Below are 21,533 nucleotides of genomic sequence, written 5' to 3'. Positions count from 1 at the left end.
AATTCAGTATCATCAACCTCCTTTAGCTCACTGTGTCAGACATATTCAAGAGATGTGGCAGGACCTGACTTAAATAGCTGCCCTGTTCTCAGGTATTGGCACAACAATTCTTCTCTGTTCTCCACCCTGTCTCACATCTCACAGGGTTTTCTTATTTCTTTTTGTCAGATCACCTATATCTCTGAAAAGCGGACATAGTTTCTTTAAAATGTAAAAGAGCGAGGTAATATGAGGGTAAGGTTTTATCTTTACTGCCTAATTATGTCACCTTTTAAAACCATTTTCTTTTCTTTGAGGGATGATTCCTTTGATTTAATGTGTGAGGACAAGCAGCTAATCATTTTTATCTCCTATGCCTAGATAAAACAGAGAAACAGATAAAAAAAATAAGTTAACAGATAAAAAATCAGATAGAATAAAGCTTGTAAGTATAAAAAAATCGTAACTTCTACCTGAAATGGGAAATTGAAAGGGACTTAATTTGCAGTTATGTGTCCTTAAGAAAATTTCATACTGTTTAAGTCTTTTTTCATGAACCTCTCTCCCAAGACACAGCAGTAAGAGGAACAGCTTCAATGTGTACATGAAATAACAAATGAAACTATAGAAGGTGGCTGTCAAATTTATGTCAATTTTTTGTAACTAAGGAATGTCAAAAATCAGATACCACTATAGATCTTTATCTCCTTTTCCTCACAGATCTCTGTCTAAATTAAAGTCATTTTAGGTGCCACTATTGAAAAACTACATAAATTTTAAAGTAGGTATTAGGTATTTCGTTTGACAGGGCCCTTTCAGACTGTCACATGGCAAATAGCAGAGCTGGATAATATATTTTGTCATCTTGTCTCTGGAAGTATACCTTACATCTCAGTTTCAGCAGAGAATGAGTGTTTTGTCTGTTAATCCCAGTCGGCACCAGCTCACATCTCTAAGACTTCACATGATTTGTCCCAGCACTGCTAAAATTGGCACTTTTGTCCAGGAAGGAAATTCAGGAATTAAATTAAACTGTATCATTTGAAGAATCTTGATGCCACTTACCCTATCAAGTCAGCACTCTCTGCAAGAACATTCAACAGCCTTTGGCTTCTCCTGACTGATGCTAATTTTGCTCTGTGTTGTGACTTCACATTTTTTTCCCAAATGTAAATGATAGGTAGCAGAGTGTGTCTCCTGCAAGGCACACATTTGGCAGTGGTGCTACACTTTAGCAATGGGTTTTGACTGACTGCTAACCGTAAGCCACCTCACTCTAAAGCAAGTCAGCAAAAGTCAGGTTATTCTTCAGCTATTTTAAAATTATCATCAAGTAGGTCAGAAAAATTGTCCTACTTCAGTTACATTTGAGATGATTTATTGAGTCAGAAAATAAGGCAGAATTAAACACAATTCAGAGCAAAATATGTTAAAAATCCAATAGACTTTCAGACTAAAAAGAATTTATGAGTGTTGCAAAGAACAAAAAACCCCTTAAGTTTAAAAACTATATCATAATATCATTAATTTCAAAGAGATTATCAATTTATTTTGAGGGTGGAAATATATTCCCATATGAATATGAAAGTGCTAATCAGGTATCCTCTTGAACTGTAACATTTTATTCATACAATATATATAAATGCAAGAGGTGCATCTTCTGAGACTGTTCAAGAAACATTTTTCTGTCTTTACCTATACACAGCATTTCAAAGAACTGAGTCTCCTGACCCTTTCAATAATTTCTACTGAAATATCCATGCCTACATAGTCCTCATTACCACCAAATGTGACCTGACACTTTGTATATCAGAAACTGAACCAGGGTCATCATCTTATTTTGCAGAAGACAGATTCATCACTGCAAACTCAAACAGAAAACTGAAGCTATAAGCCTGTCTCATGCTCCAGATGCAGAGTTCTATCCATTGCTGAATGAATACATGAATGTGATACCAGACAAAGGTACCTATCAGTGATTTCATTACTACTGGTTTTGCAGCTGTATACATATATATGTGTGTGCAATGAAGAACGGGCATCTAAAGACACAGATGAATGATCCAGAAGAAGATAAATGGTAGGGACACAACTTATAAAATCCCAAGTAGCTCAAGCTAAGATGCATGTCAAATATTGAGAATACTGCTTAACTCTCACCTGAACTGGTAAGAAAATCAAATCCTTTAATCATCTCAGACACTCTGAGCAGACTACCATTGCTTCCTCTAATTTTAATTTTTGTAGCATACTCCGAATACATTTAGATACAATTCAATCTTGCAAAATCACTGAAAATAGCGGCCTTCAACCCACAAGGTCCTTCCATCAAATCCAGAATCAGAAATTTGTGTATAAAAGTTGTTCATATTACACAATTCACTGAATGTTGATGCCTCCAAGTAACTAGATATGGATCAAATGTGAAAGACAATTTTCAGAACGTCCTCTCAACACCCTCCCTTCAGATATTTATACCCATCGATAAATCTCCTCTCCGTGTTCTCCTCTCAAGGCTGAAGAGATCCAACTCCCTGACTCACCTCAGAGAAGAGATGCTTCAGATCCTGCTCATCTTTGCTGCCCTCCGCTGCACACACTCCAGGAGCTCCATGTCTGTCCTGTCCTGAGGAGTCCAGAACTGCACACAGCACTCCTGATGTGGCCTAACCAGACTACAGCGGCAGCATCACCTCCCCTGGCTGCTGGCACGGCTCTTCCCATGTGCCCTGGCAGGCCAGGAAGGCCAGGATACCACCGGCCTTCCTGGCCCACAGGGCACACGGCTGGCTCATGGATAACTGGTCCAATAGGTCTAGAAGGACCTTCTCCCCAGGGCTGCTTTCCAGCCTGGGATGATTCTTCCCCAGCTGCAGGACCTGCACTTGCCTTTGCTGAATTTCAGAAGGTTCCTCTCCACCCATCTCTCCAGCCTGCCAAGGTCCCTCTGCAGGGCTGCACAGACTTCTGGAGTATCGGCCACTCCTCCAGCTTTGTGTCATCAGAGAACTTGCTGGGGAGACAGACATCTGTCCCTTCAGCAAAGTCACTGATGAACAGTTAAACAATGCTGGGCCCAGTATTGTCCCTTAGGTGACACCAGTAGGCCTCCAACTAGACTGTGACACTGATGACAATCCTCTGAGAGCTGGCATTCAGCCATTTCCCTACCCACCTCACTGTCCACTTGTCCAACCCCCACTTCATGAACTTGCCCATAAGAACTACAGTTACTAAGAGTAAACACACTGAACCTAGAATTCCTGAATCTTTTGATATTTTAAAGCAACAAAATTAATTACATAATGATATATGAAAACCACAGGACTGTTTTAAATTTTTCTTTCTTAGGTCACTTTTTTGTTTAAAACAATATCCTACTAATAAAATCTGAATTGCAAATATGCAGTCAAGTCTATCTGGTTTACTTACATCTTTGCAAACTAAATGCAAAACACATTTTTTCTCCTTCATAAGGCTACTTCAAGAAATAAATTGGGAGGAGGCTGTAAAATTCTTGTTTGACAAAAATATTTGCTTACAACACAATACATACATACATAGATCACACTTTAAAGGGTTGCCACTAAAATTTCAGGGGCAGCAAAATGTAAATGAACAGTTTGTCTCTAATGCATTTTGCAGGACAGATAGACACTTTCTGCAAAAGCTTTCATCTTCACAGATGCAGAAAAGGTCAAGCTATTCCCTCTGCAGTATGGGACTAATATTCTACTACTTTTGAGGGCAAAAAACTTAAAACTGCTTATTTCATAATTCTGCTAACTTTAATAGTGTCTGTAAGTTGACACCTACTGAACATAACTTTTCAGTGTATCTCATACCCAAAAAAAAGAACTGCCATTTTTAATATGTGCTTATAATCTAGGCTTGCAGACAGGAGTATGGTTTATCCCAGTGTGGGAAATTTATGAGGACTCTGATTCTGGAATATTACTCTGGAATCACTAATTCAGATCAGTCCTCATGTGGTTCTGCCATTATAATGCAGCAGCAGACTTCTCATATTTAAACTCGAATAAAGCCTGCATATTTTGAAATCAGGAAATCCACCTGAATACCCAAAAAGAAATACTTTGGAATGATTATTTCCAAAGAGCAATTTCAATCCCATTTGTTGGCAAGCTCTCCTGGACACATGACCACCTAGCAATGGTTTAGACCACATACTTGTTATTAGCTTGTCAATGTATAGCTACCCTATATCAGTATATAGGAATAATTATTTTACTATTTAATGTTATAGAATGTTTGTTACCAGGAAAACAGGTTCCTGAGTGTGAGGGTACTTCTGAGGATGCAAAATCTACAGCTAGGGCAAAATAAAGGAATGCAAAAGTGGCTGAAATACTTAAATCAATGATCTTACTGGACTTCTAGGAATGAAATAAATATATTGTTTTCTTCTATTAGTTAATTCAGTACTCTTTTTAGCATTTTGCTGACAGAGTTTTCTTGTATGTACAGATTGCTTAACTGAAGGCTCACAAAGACACCAAAATAAGAACAAAGAAGTTCAAAGAGCAAAAGGTTAGTTATAGTAGAATAGCTATGATAATATTACTTAGCAAGACAAGCTTGTGACCTAGTAGTATTTTAGGTATATATTGTAAAAAAATATACTCAAAAAATTTCCAGAAGTTGGCAGGTTTTTTTATGTCAGAGAAGTCACTATTTGTACAGCTTTTAGCAGATGGCACTATTTATTTACTTAGACATAACATCATAGCAAGATTAGGTTTCAAGCCTTTCAAGTGTGTGAAATCTATCTTCCATCAGAAATACCAATCCTTGACCCTTGCTTGGTAAGATTTTAAAGAACATTGGGCTGATATAGACTTCTGTTGTCCTTTCAGAACTAATGCACTGAAAATGCCAGTATAAAGTATAACTTTGACAAATTTGCCCGAGAAAAAAATCACTGCCACCAGGGGTTGTTTTTGAAGGCTACAGCTGCCAACAAAAGAAAGCTGTTTCTTTGATTCAGGGTACAGAGTCTCTATCCCCATACTACAGATCTTATTCCTCATTATGGATACATAGAATCTTCAAAGTGAAACACAGAAACTGAAATTTTAGAGAGTTTATGTTATCTTATCGTCATAATTATTCTGTTTATCTCGCATTAGAGTTAATTAGCACATATTTAAAAGTCAGTTGTGCTTCATGCCTGGACTACTCAACTCTGAAGAAGTAGAGATAGATGGAGAATCCATCTGTGAAAACAGCTCCAGTGAATCTCATTGATGGATTTCTATAAAAGTTTGATAAATGTGTGAATTGCAATACCTAGGTGATAATAACCTGGTCAAACCTTAGAGATTTTCCTTAAGGAAAACCGAATTTATGTCACTGCTCTGCTGCTTCCTGCACCTTGAAGATGGCAGGTTTTTTTGAGAACTGATTTTCCAAAGTACTGGCACATCCCAAATTACTTTTCTCTAGCTGACTCTCAAAACCAGCACAATTATGACAGGATGTTCAAAACTGTTCAGGCATTGGCAGAAGTCTGCATGAGATATCCTCCACCTGCCCCCCATGGAAACTGGCAATCCAAATAACTGGCATGGGAAACTGATGAATGATGGGCATAATCAACAGGGCATAATGGAAAGTGCTGAGCAACCTAAACTATGGGTGTGACAACAGGTTTTGCCCACGGTAAGGTCTGCTGTCACAGTAATAAAGTGCAGAAAACTGCACTTCAAACACAAAAAAAAAAAAAAGAAAAAAAAAAGAAAAAAAAAAAAAGACCAAAAAGAAACATAAAAAATTCCAAAAAAAACCAAAACAAAAAACCCCCCAAAACATTCACCTCCAAATATATTTTCAAGAGCCTTTGCTAGCAGTATTTATAGGAATAGAATCATGACTGGAGTGTGCTGAAGCAGATGGAATATCTGTCAGAGCAGCAGCAGGTCACAGGGTTTCTCCACCACTGAAAAGTGCTGGAGGAACAGACTTCTGATCTGCAGAGCATATTAGAGTGATTATTAAAGAGACATAATAAATTACAAATAAAAGCAACAACACATGTTTTAGAGGCTACTGTGGGAAGATGAAGCAAGGAATAATGAAAAACAATTACAACGGACAATCTCAAGAAAATTATCTCGGCATTGAGATATTAGCTCATGAAAGAGTCTGCTCAACAGAGGGACTGAAGTTGTATTGTCTGAAAGCCAGCAAGAAACCTAAACAAAGAGATTAGATATGATTAGGCACTGAGCACTCTGCCATTTACACAAAAGGAGCAGGTGAGGTAGCACTCTTCAACATTTTGACTTCTTAAAGGCTGTTATTCATACACAAGCATGGCCCACTCCTCAATAATTATGTGAAGTGGATAACGAAGAGCGCATGTCCTTGATCTGGGGAAGAGACTCCAGTTACTGATGCAATTTATCACTGATGGAATTTCAGAATGAAGCTTTGGCACAGTTATACAGACCAAAGTATGATAAATGTCAATACATAAAATAATATTAATACAAAAATCCCCAAAAACCACTATGCTCCAAGGCATTACCTTAGGGAACGTTTACCCATTATTCTTTTTTCCCATTGCTACAGTATAGAGGTAATAGTTAGCAACATAATAGAAGAATGTGAGTATTAAAGCACCAGAAACGCAATGAGCAAGTTTTAGATGTTTCAATGCCTGGAAAAATGTATAGCTCCAAGTAATCTACTTGTATTCTGTCCACATGCAAAAAAAAAAAAAAAAAAAAAAAAAAAAAAAAAAAAAAAAGAAATCCAGCATAAGCCAGGAAGAAACTAGTCAAAGCAAAACTAAATTATAGGTGAGTGAAAGATTACATCTGCATTCTTCAAATAATCTGAGTCCCTAATGATAGATGACAAGTAAATTCCTTTTTTTTGTCTGGATCACATCTCTAAATCCTCTCCTTTTTCACAAAACAGACCTAGAATTGATGGTGAACTGTTTAACCAAGAAGAAAGCAAGGATGGCAAGCCTTTTGGTGCAATGAATATTTAATTACTACAAGAGAAGTCATACAACTACAAAAGACATGATTGAAAAACCCCACAAGGAATCATTTTATCTCCTTTTAAATAAATCATTCCACTGGAAGATGAGACTTCATATACCTCTGGGCAGAGGAATAAATTATCATTTGAGCAGTATTTGAGGCATTTAACTACTGTTCTCAATAAAATGGAAAAGGCACCCCTTCTTTTTGTTTTGTTTTCTTTTGTTCTAAAAGAAATTTTAAAAATCAGACAATTAGATCCCAGTGCTCACACAGGGAGAGGAATGAATAGCCTGCAGCCACGCATGGGGTCTGGGATTTGAAACAGCAGTCCTACCCTGCAAGGGCAGAAGCATGTTTGGGCTTTGCAGCTGGAATAAAATTGACACGCCTTGGAATTGTCCTGAGAGAAACAGAGGTAGCAGGGACCTTGGGCATTCACTCCTCATTACAAACAAAGTGAGGCACCAGCCTTGAAATGTCCAAAGTGGACTACAGGCTTGGTGTAAATACTCACCACCACACATCCTTTTTCAGCTCTCTGAAGCAAGGAAAGATGAAATTTCCATGGAAACTGAAACTTGATCCTATGTAGTCCACTAAGCCAAGAAAATGCTTGAAGCAGAGACTTGCCCATATAAAACTTTTCCCTAAAGTAAGCTTTGCAGGACTTCCAATGGGGCCTAAAGTGTTCTTCTATTTCAATAGAAAATGCCAAAAATATGCTACATAAGACAGCATAAACAAAAAACAGGCTGGTAAAAAACTGAAAGGTAGAATTCTTCCCTTCCCTGGTCTAGGGACCAGGTTCTCTAGGGCACACCTCTACCTTCAGTCTTGTTTTCAACCCAGTAGCCTTTCACTGGCTTTCTGCATGGTACAAATTCCCATGGTGAGCCAGGTCCCTTGGAAATGTCCTTCCACTGTCACCAAGCCACACCTTTATTACACCTATGTCCCGTGGTCACCTCCCTGCTGTGACCAACTGTGTGGTCCCTGTGACAGCCAGAAATGTCCTACCTGTGAATGGTCACGCTGCCTTTTAGGGGAGGTGTAATATCTCTGTGCACAAATAATATCTCTGTGCACAAATAATCTCTCTGTGAGCCTAAGTGTAGCAGCCAAGAGAGGCAACTGGCAGCCTTTCTACCTCCTTTAAAAGCCCAGTTTTTCAGAGGAATATATGTTAAACAAGGTGAAGCTAAAACAAGGTAAAAAACCAACCACATGTCTCTGTCATGGTTCTCAAAACCTCATGACTGGTTCACGAGTGTCCATGTGATGTAACACAAAACAATCTCACTGAATTACCAGGAACACACTACCAAAGATAAGGTACAACTAACTGGATGAAATGAACAATCTCCAGTAGCATGTTTTGCAGCTCAGATGTATTTTCAGATAGCCTATTGAAAAGTTGTGTGCTGAACTTTAAGTTCCTTAACTATCATAATACAGTCTACAACCAAGTGATTATTTGTAAGTTATCCTCTTTCTTTGGTTGAACAATTGTTGGCTGCATAGCCCTTTTACCTAGTAGAATAATCAGATTTTTACATTACAGTTTGCTGATCAACACTACCTTTAAATAGTCACTTTTCCAAGTGCTCTTGATTCTCAGTTCATGCAACCCAATTTGTTTCTGAGTTCAAAGAGATATTGTTTATTCAGTTATAAAATGGCTTTAAAAAAAAAACAAAAAAAAACCCCTAAATTTGTTCAAGTCCCAAGCTTTAAATATATTAAACCAGCAGCTATATGGCACTTTACCAGATAACTGTTTTCTATATAAAACATTTCTTACTGTTTCACTTCACAATTTAAAATCTACATAATGACACTTCAATTCTTCGAGAGCCTCATCTAGTCCTAACAAGTTAGTACAAGTATTCAGAGCCACTTTTGATAGACAGGGTACACAGGAAGTAATTGTTGAGAGAGACAATTAATTTGGATTCCTACTTGCAGACATTTATCCTTCCCATTTTTCTCCAACCCCTGCACATATTTTTTTCCAGTCAAATAAAGCTACCTGATTCTTCATACCTGTATGTTTTGTAAAAGAGACATCTCTTCAGGGGGACCTTAATCACATGTTCCTGAAGGCCCACAAAAAGGACACTCTGGCTGTGCAGGATCTGAAGGCTCCTGATGGGCTCTCGCTGACTTTTCGGCAGGAGTTCAATTTCCTCAAGCAGGCAGCTGCTTGAAGTCTGGTTCACTGGGGCAAGTACTTTCTTAATAGTGCCATAGTCTGAAAAGGCAAGAGGAAAATGAGTTACTAAAAATCACACTGGCAATTCTACCTGTTTGGTGTCATTCAGTGAAAAAAATCTTTGTGTTGGATGTTTTCAATGAAGCTTAAGAATGCAGGATTATTTTGACTGAAGTTTCCTTAGGTATTATAGTACAGTTAAAAGAACTTAGAAAACTAAAGGCTGTTTTCATGTGATGCAATGCATTAAAAAAAGAAAAAAAGGAAAAAAAAAGTTAAAAAGTTATTAGTGCAGAACAGCCTTCAGAGCAGGAGTCACAAGAAAACAAGATTTCAAAGTCTGGCTTGATAAATGCACATTCATGCCAAGGGTTACTGACTTCAGTCTTCAGGACTGTCCTACACTTTACTATATTGAAAGCATTGTTTTAAAAGCATTAAATTCCATAATTTCCCCAGTTTGTTTTAGTATTCTTTGTGTTAAAATTATGGAGTTTAGATATGTATCACATTCATTTAATAAAGCACATGTACATGTGGAGGTCTTGAATCTAGGTGAACATGAATGCATGAGGCTAAACCCCTTCTTCTTACTTATCCTGATTTTAACCTCTGCAAAATCATAGCTTTTAGCATTCACTCTTCACTTCCATTCTTAATGTGATTTCTCAGGAAAAACAGTAATGCATTGAAAACCAATGTCAGAGTATATGATAACATTTATGACTCACTCTTGCAAAGTTTTAAAATAATTTTAAAATATCAAAGTACATTTGTTCTGAACACAAAGGATCACATTCTCACACTGATAAATATTTTAGGGAGCCGCAGCATTATGTAATCTTTTATGTGCCAGCAAAAGGAAGTATTAAAGATCCAATACTGCAAACACACACAGAGATAAGCCCTGAAGTCTTGAAAGATTTCCCTTTTGAGTTGATAATAATGGCACGGGGATGTTTGGGAAGGCCAAGTTTCATGGTCAAAAAGGATGTTTTGTTCTGCAGTGCAGAGAACAGGGGGCTTGCCATCCCTAGCACAAGGCCAGAGGTTTGGCTCAGAGTTGGCAGTGCAGACTCTCAGGATGTGGCTGGCCCTGGCTTGGCGAGTACTGCTTTTATCCATGGCAGGGAACACCTGGTGGCCACACATCTGTGTCCCCCACCCACCAGCTCCACCCTGGGGGCACCTGAGGCCAAGGGCTGGCACCCCTACACAGCCACTGCACCCTCCAGGGTAACGGGGCTGAGGGAGGGCAACACGACATTCCCAGACTTTGCCTGGGATGTGGTGAGGAACAGCAAATAAGCAACTGTAAGAAAATACAAAAAAGCAGCCTCAAATAGACTCCAAAACTAAAGAGAAGAGAGAGAACCAAGATGACTGTTAAAAGCTCCTCATTTTCCTGAGAAAGACTGAGTATTCAATCCTAAGACCTGGAGTAGTACTGGAAAGGAGAGTGTACACCAAATAGTAGAGGAAGTTAATAGGAAGTTTATGTGTAAGATATAATAAACATTACATAATATTATTTAATTCTATTAAACAGTCAAAATGAATTAGAAAACCATAAATTATTAGCTCAGTGTATAAAATGGATTCCTCTTAGTCCATAGAAAAATTTTGATCATACCAAATCATGTATGCATGTTAAAATCTTCTGCCTAGCCTCTCAGGTTTTAACATAATCACTTCATATACCCGTTTACATTTTTCTCCTTTTTTGATATAAACATGCTTGACCATTTTTTAGGAAAAAAACTTTCAGTAAATGACAATTTTAATTTTTATTAACCTTTTTGATATTAAAATATCGAATTTGATGATTACTTTTTTTCCCAAACAATCTAAAACAGACATATTCAAAAACCTAATTAAATTGTTGCCAACAGTCAGATTTGCCCCACAATTAAGCAATGAGCAGCTCAGCTCAACAACATAACAAACAATGTTTGCACTGATGATTACTGGATGCAAAATCTTGACTATAATTACAGCAAGTTTCATGGTCAAAATATGGTCTGAGACTTGTCCCAAAATTTCATTGCCTGTATGTCCCTGTTTTGGTTGAGCCAGAATTAATTGTCCTCCCAGTGGCTGGTATGGGGCTGTGTTTTGGGTTTGTGCTGAGGGGAGGGGAGTGGGGTGAGTGAGGGGCTGTGTAGTACATGGAGGCTGGCTGGGGTTAAACCACAGCGCTGTGTTAATTACTGAATTAAAGAGAAATTATTTTCTTTTGAGCACAGAAGTTGGAAACATGTACTAAGAAGAAGAAGGAGCAGTGAGATCATTTTATAGATGTAAATTAATTGGTATTGCTTTATAGATCAGTCAGTGCAACTCTATATCACATACTAACTGGCAGACAACAGATTCAGAATGATTCACGACACATTGTACTTGGCTTGTCACAGTTTTCCTGCAAGAGACAAAAATCAGGTAGACACGCATTCAGCATGTGCTTCTTCTACAGACTAATATTTCTTCTTACCACTGTGCTGGGTCTGGCATCTACAGACTGAATCATTTGCTGTCACCTTCCCCAGGAGAAAAAACACATGACTGGAGGCCTCCCTCCCCTATGCCTACAAACACATTCAATTTAGAAATACAGCTTTGGACAGGAGAATATGATCAAACACAAATACTTTCTGTTTCATGTGGCTCATTTATTATAGATGGCAAACTTACAGTTCTTTTTATTCAAGTGTATGACCTGGAGATCATGGTTACAGCAGTATACCACCCCAGAAAGAAATAAAATATTCTCACTTTGAGAACTGCAGCACTAATGCCTTCCCCAAGACATCTGTCATTGTTCTTGTTTTTCCTTCTTATCTTGGCATACATTCTTCATTCCTCATATTTCCTTTTGCTCTCTTTCAGCATCTCCCAAACCATTTCTTTTTCGTTTCTTGTCTAAGAGGATCAGCACTCAGAAATGTTGGAAGTCACAATTGACTGAGCTTCAATTGAAGAAACAGGGCTTGAGATGCCACAGATTATCAGGAAAAAACACTGCTCTTCTCAGGAGCAATGTGGGTCATATGCAAACCCAACAAAAAGGAATAGAATGTTACCTGAGATGTGCCTCAATAAATTCCCTTGCTTCTGACTTCTGCAACCTATCTTCTCTGCCTTAAATTCCTACTGTGTATGACTTTGATTTTGCAAGGACCACCTGGGAGGCCAACTAGGGTGAGGATCTGGTTTCACTCCACAACTTTGAGACAGCACAGATTTAATTTGTGTTTTGTTCGCCAGTCTATGGTGCATAGCTAGGGTGTGTAGCTATCAACATCCTTAAAATATACTAGCATGCAACATGGCTACATCAGACTTCCTTACAGTGGAAAATCATAGCCAGTGATTCCACGCTTTCAAAAACCAGGGGTTTTGTTTCCAAATCTACTACAATGTTTGCAACACTGTGCACAGCCTCCAGCAAAGACTGCAGATTTCCTAAAGAACTTGTAGAAGTCCCATCTTCAAAAGTGTTGTCTGTCTGGCCATTTTCACACCACAGTTGCAAAGCAAAATAGGGTGTAAAAAAAGTAGGGAAAAAATAAGTCTGGAACATGGCTCTAGGACATGGAGTTTTTTAGATCTGTCATAAACTTTCAAGTGAATATTTAGTTATACAATCAAACTAAGTGTCCACTTCGGCCAAGAAACAGCAGAGAAGGCTAGTAACCACATAGCAACTTAATGGATGCAACTTTATTGCCACAGACACAGGGAAAGCTGCAGTTTCATCACAAATGTCAAGCCTGAGCCTAACAGCCATTTAAGAATTCAAATGAATGGCATATTTGCATCCTGTAAGCAAGACATACTGGGACAGATCCAGACACCTGACAGCCTTTTTTTAAGGATGGCCAACTATATAGAGGAGTAGTAAAAGACAATGACATTGATGAGTATGAGTAAATAATGTGCTTTGTTAGTTTGTACTGCAGCAGTTTTAAAGAGACTTGCAAAACCAGCAACTGAACATTAGAAATCTAATCACTGAGAATGAAGAGAAAAATTATTGTTGAAATATTGCTATGAAGAACTGCATGGAGAACCTCAGAGTTTTAGAGAACATGCTTGGAGGCAATAAAGTCTATAAAGAACAAAATTATAATTGGACAAAATGAAAGGATGATTTCTAAAAGCAAAAAATAATTTTAAGATGTAAGAGGTGTAAATCATAGCCAGCAATGGAAAACACTGCAAGAGTTCAGCTGGAATCATTATAACATCTTTGGTGGTACCGGCAACGAAACAGAAAATGAACATACAAAGCAAACAGCAGATGCAACAAACTAATAAACTTGTAATTCCCTGAGTTTCCTAACAGAAATAAAACCACTCAAGGAAGCTTTAGCAAACTCTTGCTATAAAGGAGAATAAATATTTACATGAGCTGTTACGTTTACAAAATATTGCTGCTTTCTTTGAGCAAACAAATCATCACGAGGCAGTATAGAAGTAAGTGCATTTCACTTCTTCAAAAGAAGAGAAAAAATCTTTACTCATTTCTTTTTGAGAGGGAAGAACTTTCAATCTTAACTCTCGCCATTGTACCTTGAAGAGTGGGTTGGTCTCCAGAAAGCAACTAAACCAGCACCAGGAGACAGAATCCAAACCAATAGTTTTCAGAAGAGAAGCCTACAGTATCATATATCATTAATGTAGTTAAAATCACTGCTGTCTTCTAAACTAAATGAGTTGTAAGCAAAATAAACTAATAATAGTCTCAAATATCTCTTCAGGACAGCTGTATGCCTGTATTTAAGACTTAACAAACAATCCTGCATTTTCTGAGCACAACAAGGTGCCTTTACAAATCTGAAAATCTCCTTACATATACCAAGAAAAATCTAAAGAAACAGCAAAATATACTTTAAACAGTCAATGTAACTACAGGTCTGTTTTTCAAAATTCCCACAAAACATTCTTCAGAATAATAATATGTCTTAATCAGGTGGAAGGATGGGGTCCGTGTGATGGAAAGGGGCAGTCAACACAACACGCAGATGCTAAAGCAACATTTGCAACCTCAGGAGATGCTTGTAACTAGACTTGAATAAGATACCACCTGTGCAAGAAATACTCTACTCTGTATGTCATAACATGTGAAAACAGACTCATTGATAAACTTAACAATCTGGTAGCACAATGACCAGGGAGTCTAATAGATGGAGACTTGAGAGAATACATTTTCAAATGTAGCTGAAACAAATATGAATTACTTATATTTTCAAGAAGTCTAATTTGAAATAGACTTTGGAAAATTATATTCAGTAAGTAATTTAATTTTATCCATTAGACACTGGTTTCGCATAGTATTAGTTGTATACAAATAATTTTTCCCATTGAAAAACAAAAGCATTAAGACAGTATAAAGACTGTTTAAATTAAAGGAAAAAATCTGTTAATGCTAAACATCTTGTAATTAATATCCATACGTAGATATAAACACTGGTTATAATAACCATATAACATTTGTATTAAACACCATAGAAACAACAGCAACAAAAAATAGGGCATTAGAGTCATCTTCAAGGCAGATGTCTTTCAGAATAACAAACTGAAATATAAAACTGATTAACTGAATGTGCAAAAGCAAAAAAACATCAAAGAATGTTCAAGGTGATTGAACCATTCAGCCACCATGAAAAAATGTATCATCAATATTTGCTCTCCTCTACCAGAGGAACTGGAAAAAGCCCTACTGCGTAGTAGAATGTGCATTTGGCTAACAGCAGAAAATCATTCCAATGAACAGAAAGTATTAGGTTGCATAAGGGTTTTAGTGCATTCCACACAGAAAAAAAGATGCAGGAACAGCAAATGCAGCAGCTGGTTCAGCCTAAAAAGGGGAAGCCCAGGAATTATGATTTAGCAATCTGTGTAACATCAAAAAATACACATATGGTACAGAGAATGCAATGGGGTTTAAATCCTACTCTTCTCCACCCTTTCTAAAAATAACTTTAAAATTAGTAAAATCATCAGTAGAATATGGATAATTAAAGCTTTGGCTATAACCTGTTTTTGCACATGGGGGTGGGGTACAATTAGGTTTAAAGCAAGGGGGTGTTTAGAAGACAAGATAATATAACCATGCTCTGTATCTTCTTTTTTTTTTTTACCTGCAAGTTTCTGGGATATATACTTATACTTGAAATACAAGAATACTCCAGTCTAAAGGAAAGTGATAGACAGGGCTTCAACTCTTCTTTAAAAATTAAATATATACTATGGGTAAGCATAATACTTCTATAATGCTTCAGAAGATAAATATAATATAGTTTGATTTTAAAATTCCGACCATAGTTTACAACTTTAAGTTAATTTTTACAAATATTTTTATATGTACATTTATTATTTCTTTAGGGAAAAGTGTGAATCTCAAAATGAATATGTAATTGTGATGCTTCATCAAGATGCAGATTTTAATTTCTTTTTTCTAATTTCTCTTTATTTTCAGAGCTGGTTAATGTTTGTCTCTCCATCTGAAACCTGCTTGAACCATCTGATTAGTGATAGTTAATTTTTTTTTCTATTTTTAATATATTTTGATGGTGTAATAAAATATATAGATGTGATTTTTCTACAACTATCAGACAAAAATGGAGGTTAAAAATCTGAATGTTCTGTTTTGTGGGCTTAACAGAGAATGAATGAATCATTTAAACAATAAACCATTGTGATTTTCTTACTATTACAAGTCATTATCATCGTGATGACAACAAGGCAAGGGTGGATATTAAGAGAAATTGAGATATAAAGGACATTTATTAGATAAAAAAACAATTATGTAACTGTATAACAAAAATTCTATGACATACTGTAGCTGGAAATAAAAAAAAATCATTTTGTTGCATTTCCCTGAGAAATGTTGCAAATTGTTCTGCCTGGTTGATATTGAGATTTATTTTTAAACACCAAAATGGCTACACAAAATCTTGGTTACCCTCTGTGCCATCACTTGCAGGAAACAGAAAAGATTAAGCTTTCCATTATTTTATTAAAAATAAAACTTTTTATTTTATTATTCAAGTCTCTTAGTTTTTCTCACTCCATTACAGGATACTTGAAGGAAAAAAAAGTATGCAAGTGACCTGGAAAATTCATAAATCATTGCTCATTGACATCTAATTAAATTTCAGTAAATTAAATTACTGCTGCAATTAAAAAAAAAAATTAAAAAGTGCTACATTCTGGGACTTGAAAAATCTTGCACTTTGTTCATGTGAGACATTAGTACAAAACCATGAATATTTTTAGTGTTGGAGTTTTTGTCACCATGTGAAGTAAAATACAGGCATGAAAACATCTTTGTTCTAGGTGTGTTACAGGAAGAAAAACAGGGTGTGTCAATTTTTTATCATCCCAGAATTTAAACCAAATCATTCTTTCCCCATGCTCAATATCAAAGGGCTCTGCATTTCAGATGTTGTTTACGTAGTTAGAGAGCAACAAAAATCTAAGAATCTTTGGCCATATAACAGCATTGAATTTCACAGCTTAAAAGCTTTTAGGAAAGTCCATGGTCATTGCTGCTCTATTGGTAATTTCTTAGACAGAGAAGGTAACAAAAATTAGCAGGGAAGCTAATACTTTAAATTTTAAAAAAAGCAGCTACAAATGAAATAAAATTTCCTGCTTTGTGTCCAACTATATGCAATACATAGCAATCTCAAAATGGGACATTCAGTTGTCCAATGTCTTGGCAATTAGAAAGGAGAAAAAAAGAAGTGTTAAAAAGGTATATGCATAATTTAATATACTTATTAAAAGCCAATTTTAATTATATACAACCAGCTATACCACACAGTGCTTAGTGTATTAATGGTTTCAAACACCAAACAGCTGCTTAACTTAGGAAATGGGAAAGGTTTGACTCTTTCTCAGAAGAGAGCTTTGGAAGCAGTAGAAGAAAAACACAGAAAAACTCTATATTAAATTATTCTTATCTGGGTAAGACCCCGAGTATTTCTGCAATCTGGTGCAGTTTTGTTTTTCAATTCTTGGATGCAACGACAGCATTTTTGAACAATACTCTATAAAAAGCAAGCACACATAATATTTTAGATTTATGTTCATTGTCTTTGGCTCTGATTCCTTTGTATTCCCTCTTTCCTATTGTATTTCAAGTAAATATTGATGTTCTTCCTTATAGTATTGGAAATTATTTTAAATCAACACTGAAATGAGATACATTTTTGATAATGCTTGTCAACACAGGAGGTCTGATGGTCTATTACACATCCCCAGACTTCCATGCAGGGGAGAGAATTTAAGTCATTTATCCACTATTAAGAATCTGAAAGGAGCAATTTTAACCGAAACCTATTTGCATACCTTATAAAATTATTAGCAACTTCTTAATGCCCCAGTGGTTATTCCAAGAGAAATTCAGTCATAACTCTTCAACTCGAGGACTTGCTCATGGTTGTATGTCAAAATTTAATGTATATTTATTTTATGAAGGGAATATTTATGGGCTATCCTTTTTAATAGAAATTTGAACTATTGACTTAAAGAACCTTTTGAATAAAAAAAGTGTTGATATAGGTAATAGTTATTAAAAAAATAAAGACCATTCTTCAAAGCCATTTGTCTGGAAGGACAGAAAGAACATAGAAATTAATACCATGCCATGCAATAATGATTGCAGAACAAACTCTGTCTCTAAAAAAAAGTAATATCAAATTCTAAAAAAATTGTTTCCACTCGAAAATAGAACCGTTTTGGAATGTATCTATCAGTGGAAATCCAGAGAATCACCATCTCAATCCTCTCTTTAGGAAACTGTTCTCCAGAGGAAAAGTTTGTAAACATTCAACAATTTTTAGAATACTTCTGTCCCTTGTAGATTAAATTCCCATGTGGTATAGTGTCTCAAAATCATCAAGGATATAGTCAGTTTGCAGTTGAATTAGCAAAGCTTTCTTCCAGTAGCTACCATGCAAAGAGTTAAATACCTGCCTTTAGCACAGACAGTATCCACCAGTCCATTGGGTAAAACATTATATATTGGTACAAGTAACCTTTCCACCAGTAGGACTTCCAATGAATCAAAAAGTTTAGGAAATAGGGCAATTTCGTACCATTTCTTGGCAGTCATTTCACGCCTCAAATTGGAATTTAAATCCAGCTCCAATCAGACTCATTCAAAAACCTTTCAAATAGAGAATTCAAGCTCTTAACAGATATTCAGATCTACTTGAGACTAAGATGCAAAGCAACTGGCAGCTAAAGCAAGCAGCATGCACTATGCCTTGCTTTGGAAGACTATTTCTACAAAGTTGCAGCTTCTAAGTCCTCAAACTGGAGCTTCTAACTCCTCAATCTTCTGGAAAAGACCAGGCAAGAACCTATACTAAATAACAAGTATGTGCTGAATTACATGTCTCAGCCACCACATCAATTATGTCTGTTTCTTTCACAAAGAAAATGAAACTATCTCAGATTATTAGATGGATTCTCATATACTCTAGTGGCAAAGTTTTACCCTTCCTAGCTCTAGACCAGATGTTTTTTCTTGCCTAACCAAAAAAAAAAGTAATTTCAACAACCTCAATATATATATATATGTTTAATGAATCATGCTCATTGACCCATCTTTATCTACTACTTCTATTTCCAATCTTATAGAGATTTGTCAGTTTGCCAAAGATGTGCCTCAGACTTGAACTAGAAATTCATAACATTTTGTCTGTGTTGAAGATTGATGTACCCATAAGAGTTCATGCACTCCACTTAGAAGTAACATGTGTCTGTAGAATACCTATGAGCAAATGCTATGGCAGCTACAGTTTCTTAACAGACTATAACTGATAAGAAAACATTTATTAATGTTTCATTCTGTCATACATTCCTTTTACTTGCTGAGGTAAATCATTATCTATTTTCAAGACTTTATCAAGGAGTAAATATCTTATCTATGTTTTATTTGCAATCTCATCTAATTATTTTTAAATTATAAAAGTTTTAGTAAAGAAAGCATAATATATAATAAAGAAACTTTTTTAATTAAACAATTTGGGGACTTGTGAAATCTGGATTAAATTGCCAACTTTTTTTCTATAGATTTAATGTGTGAAAATATGAAAGGACAGTATTCTGAAAAATAACACCACCTAAAGTGAAAAAAATTAAAACTTCACTTCCTGTTTCATTTAACTATAACCATATCTAATCACAAATATTTTAACAGGTACATTTCCCTACTGAAACTTCTTTTCTTATGCTGTTTGCTTGGCCACCTATTTGATTCCATGACAAATTCAAAACCAGTGACAGGTAGTTACTTTATTTTCCCTCAGTATTTAGGAGATAGTTGAACGAAAGACAGAAAAGTCTCAGTTGCAGCCAAGAAAAATCATGGGGTTTTTTATGCCCTGTAAGGAATAGGTGTCTTCCATGTCCTTAGGGATTTTTTGTGAAGTTACTACTTAATTAAAAAAGACATTGGAAAAAAAATTTAATAGTCCTTGGAGCAGGGAAAAAGACATAATCTCTCTAGCTGAATTCTCTACCAACTTGGTTTGATGGCTGCATGGCTACAGGAACTGTGTGCTCTGCATGTACATTAAAACATTTCCAGTGAGTGGATTTGGGAGGGCTCCTCCACATCCACAGCAACCCCTTCTCTCCTGGACCAATCTTTTAACAAGGAGGTGCAAGGAATGGCTTTGAACTCTGAACATTATGAGGAATTAAACCTCAACTCTACATAGCCCCCACAAATGTTGCTGCCACCCAGACGATGTCAGCAGCAGACTGACCCTCCTCTCTTGTGCTGATGTGTTTATTGCAGAGATAATCCCTGAGAAATATATCCAGTTTTCTCAATGCATGGCTACTTGATCATGTCCCTATACAGGGTATCATAATTTCTAACTCCTCCAGGAAGCTATATTAAAATGTGAATAACAATACTTTAATTATTGCCATTTTTTTAAGAAATGCAATTTAAGCAGAGAGGATATGGTTAAAACTACAGCATAAAATCTTCAGATGAGGCTTTAATGAGTTGGAGGAAAAAAAGCTGTTTCTCAGGACTTGGCAAAGAGATGATGGACAAGAATTCCAAGCTTGGCTCTAGTACCTCACATTCTTTTTCTTTTTTTCCTTGGGGAGATGTCAGGAAATGTCAAGTAGTCTATGTAGATCAAGGCGTGATTTGTAACAACATCGAGCAAACATTTCTTGATTTTACCAAACAATGTTCTCATTTTGAATTCTTATTTAAATTATTCAAGTTCTGTCTAAAAAAGCACTCAGCAATAAAAATAAATACAAGAATCATGAAAAATGATGTAAGCATCCTCAAAGAAGGCCAGTAAAACTTTTTTTTTGTCCTGCATCACACTAAAATAACTTGGCATATAAAAAGACACATTCTTCCAGCTTAGAAAAGGAATGGATTTCAACAATGTCAAATTCAACATTACATAGAATACCAAGACCATTTTGGGGCACCAAACCTACGGACAAAACAAAGTGTACACATCTATCAGTGTTGCTTGTACATTTATTACTACATCTGAATCACACAGATGCTGCCAATAAGCACACTGACCTGTGAGCATGTGCTGTGAGACTATCAGTACCAAGATTCCCATCAGATGTCTTCAGAAGCCTCAAATGTTTTGGTCTGTTGGACATGAATTCTTCTTTCAAAACAACACTATCAGAAGAAATTATCATGAAAGGGCTGTTTAGGGCTGTACTTAAGGTTGTATTAGCGGACAGGGAGTTACCTAGTTTGTACTTCCAGACAAACTAGGACAAGCTAGGCAGAAGTTCAGATACAACTAGCTGAGAGGACTGTGACTGACCATACTCTTTTACTTCCGAAATTTTACTCCCTACATACAGTTAGATGATAACTAAACAGATCCAATATCAAGAGCTAGATGTGAATAACATCTATCCCAGAGAATGCCCATTTGGAAATATACTGAAATTACAGACCCTTTTTTTGTTTTGGCAAAATCTAGCTTTTACTGCACTAAAAATGACACATACACACACAAAACATGAAGCCCTGAGGCAAAGAAGACACAAGACTTCTTATGGTTCTAAATGGGAAACATTACATTTGTCAAGAGACATGCAATTTTAATATCCTGGATTCTAAAAAGACAAAGAAATAAAACTATAAGGTTGTTACTGGTTGCTGAAATTGACTACAAAACAAACAAAGAAGTCTATATTAACTTCCCATCAAATTCTCATGAAAAGAAAACTTCAAATTTTGAAGAGATCCTCTAAAATGTTTAATAATGTCTAGGACTGGGCTTCTCAGATAATGGAGA

At 36.2% G+C, this 21,533-nt stretch overlaps 1 protein-coding gene across 5 annotated transcripts in view; it reads right to left on the bottom strand.

Moving 5' to 3' along the window:
- The window catches only part of SEMA5A (semaphorin 5A), a 314,341-nt gene that overhangs the window by 86,901 nt on the left and 205,907 nt on the right, over positions 1–21,533 (bottom strand). For all 5 annotated transcript variants that reach the window (XM_063162897.1, XM_063162890.1, XM_063162903.1 and 2 more), the window contains one exon: positions 9,042–9,249. In XM_063162897.1, coding sequence (XP_063018967.1) covers positions 9,042–9,249 — 208 coding nt within the window. The remainder of the gene's footprint in view (positions 1–9,041; positions 9,250–21,533) is intronic.

The sequence above is a fragment of the Melospiza melodia genome, chromosome 1 (genome assembly GCF_035770615.1).
Source record: "Melospiza melodia melodia isolate bMelMel2 chromosome 1, bMelMel2.pri, whole genome shotgun sequence".
NCBI lineage: Eukaryota > Metazoa > Chordata > Aves > Passeriformes > Passerellidae > Melospiza > Melospiza melodia.
The sequence above is the reverse complement of the archived record's forward strand: the minus strand, read 5'-3'. Positions and strand labels throughout refer to the sequence as shown.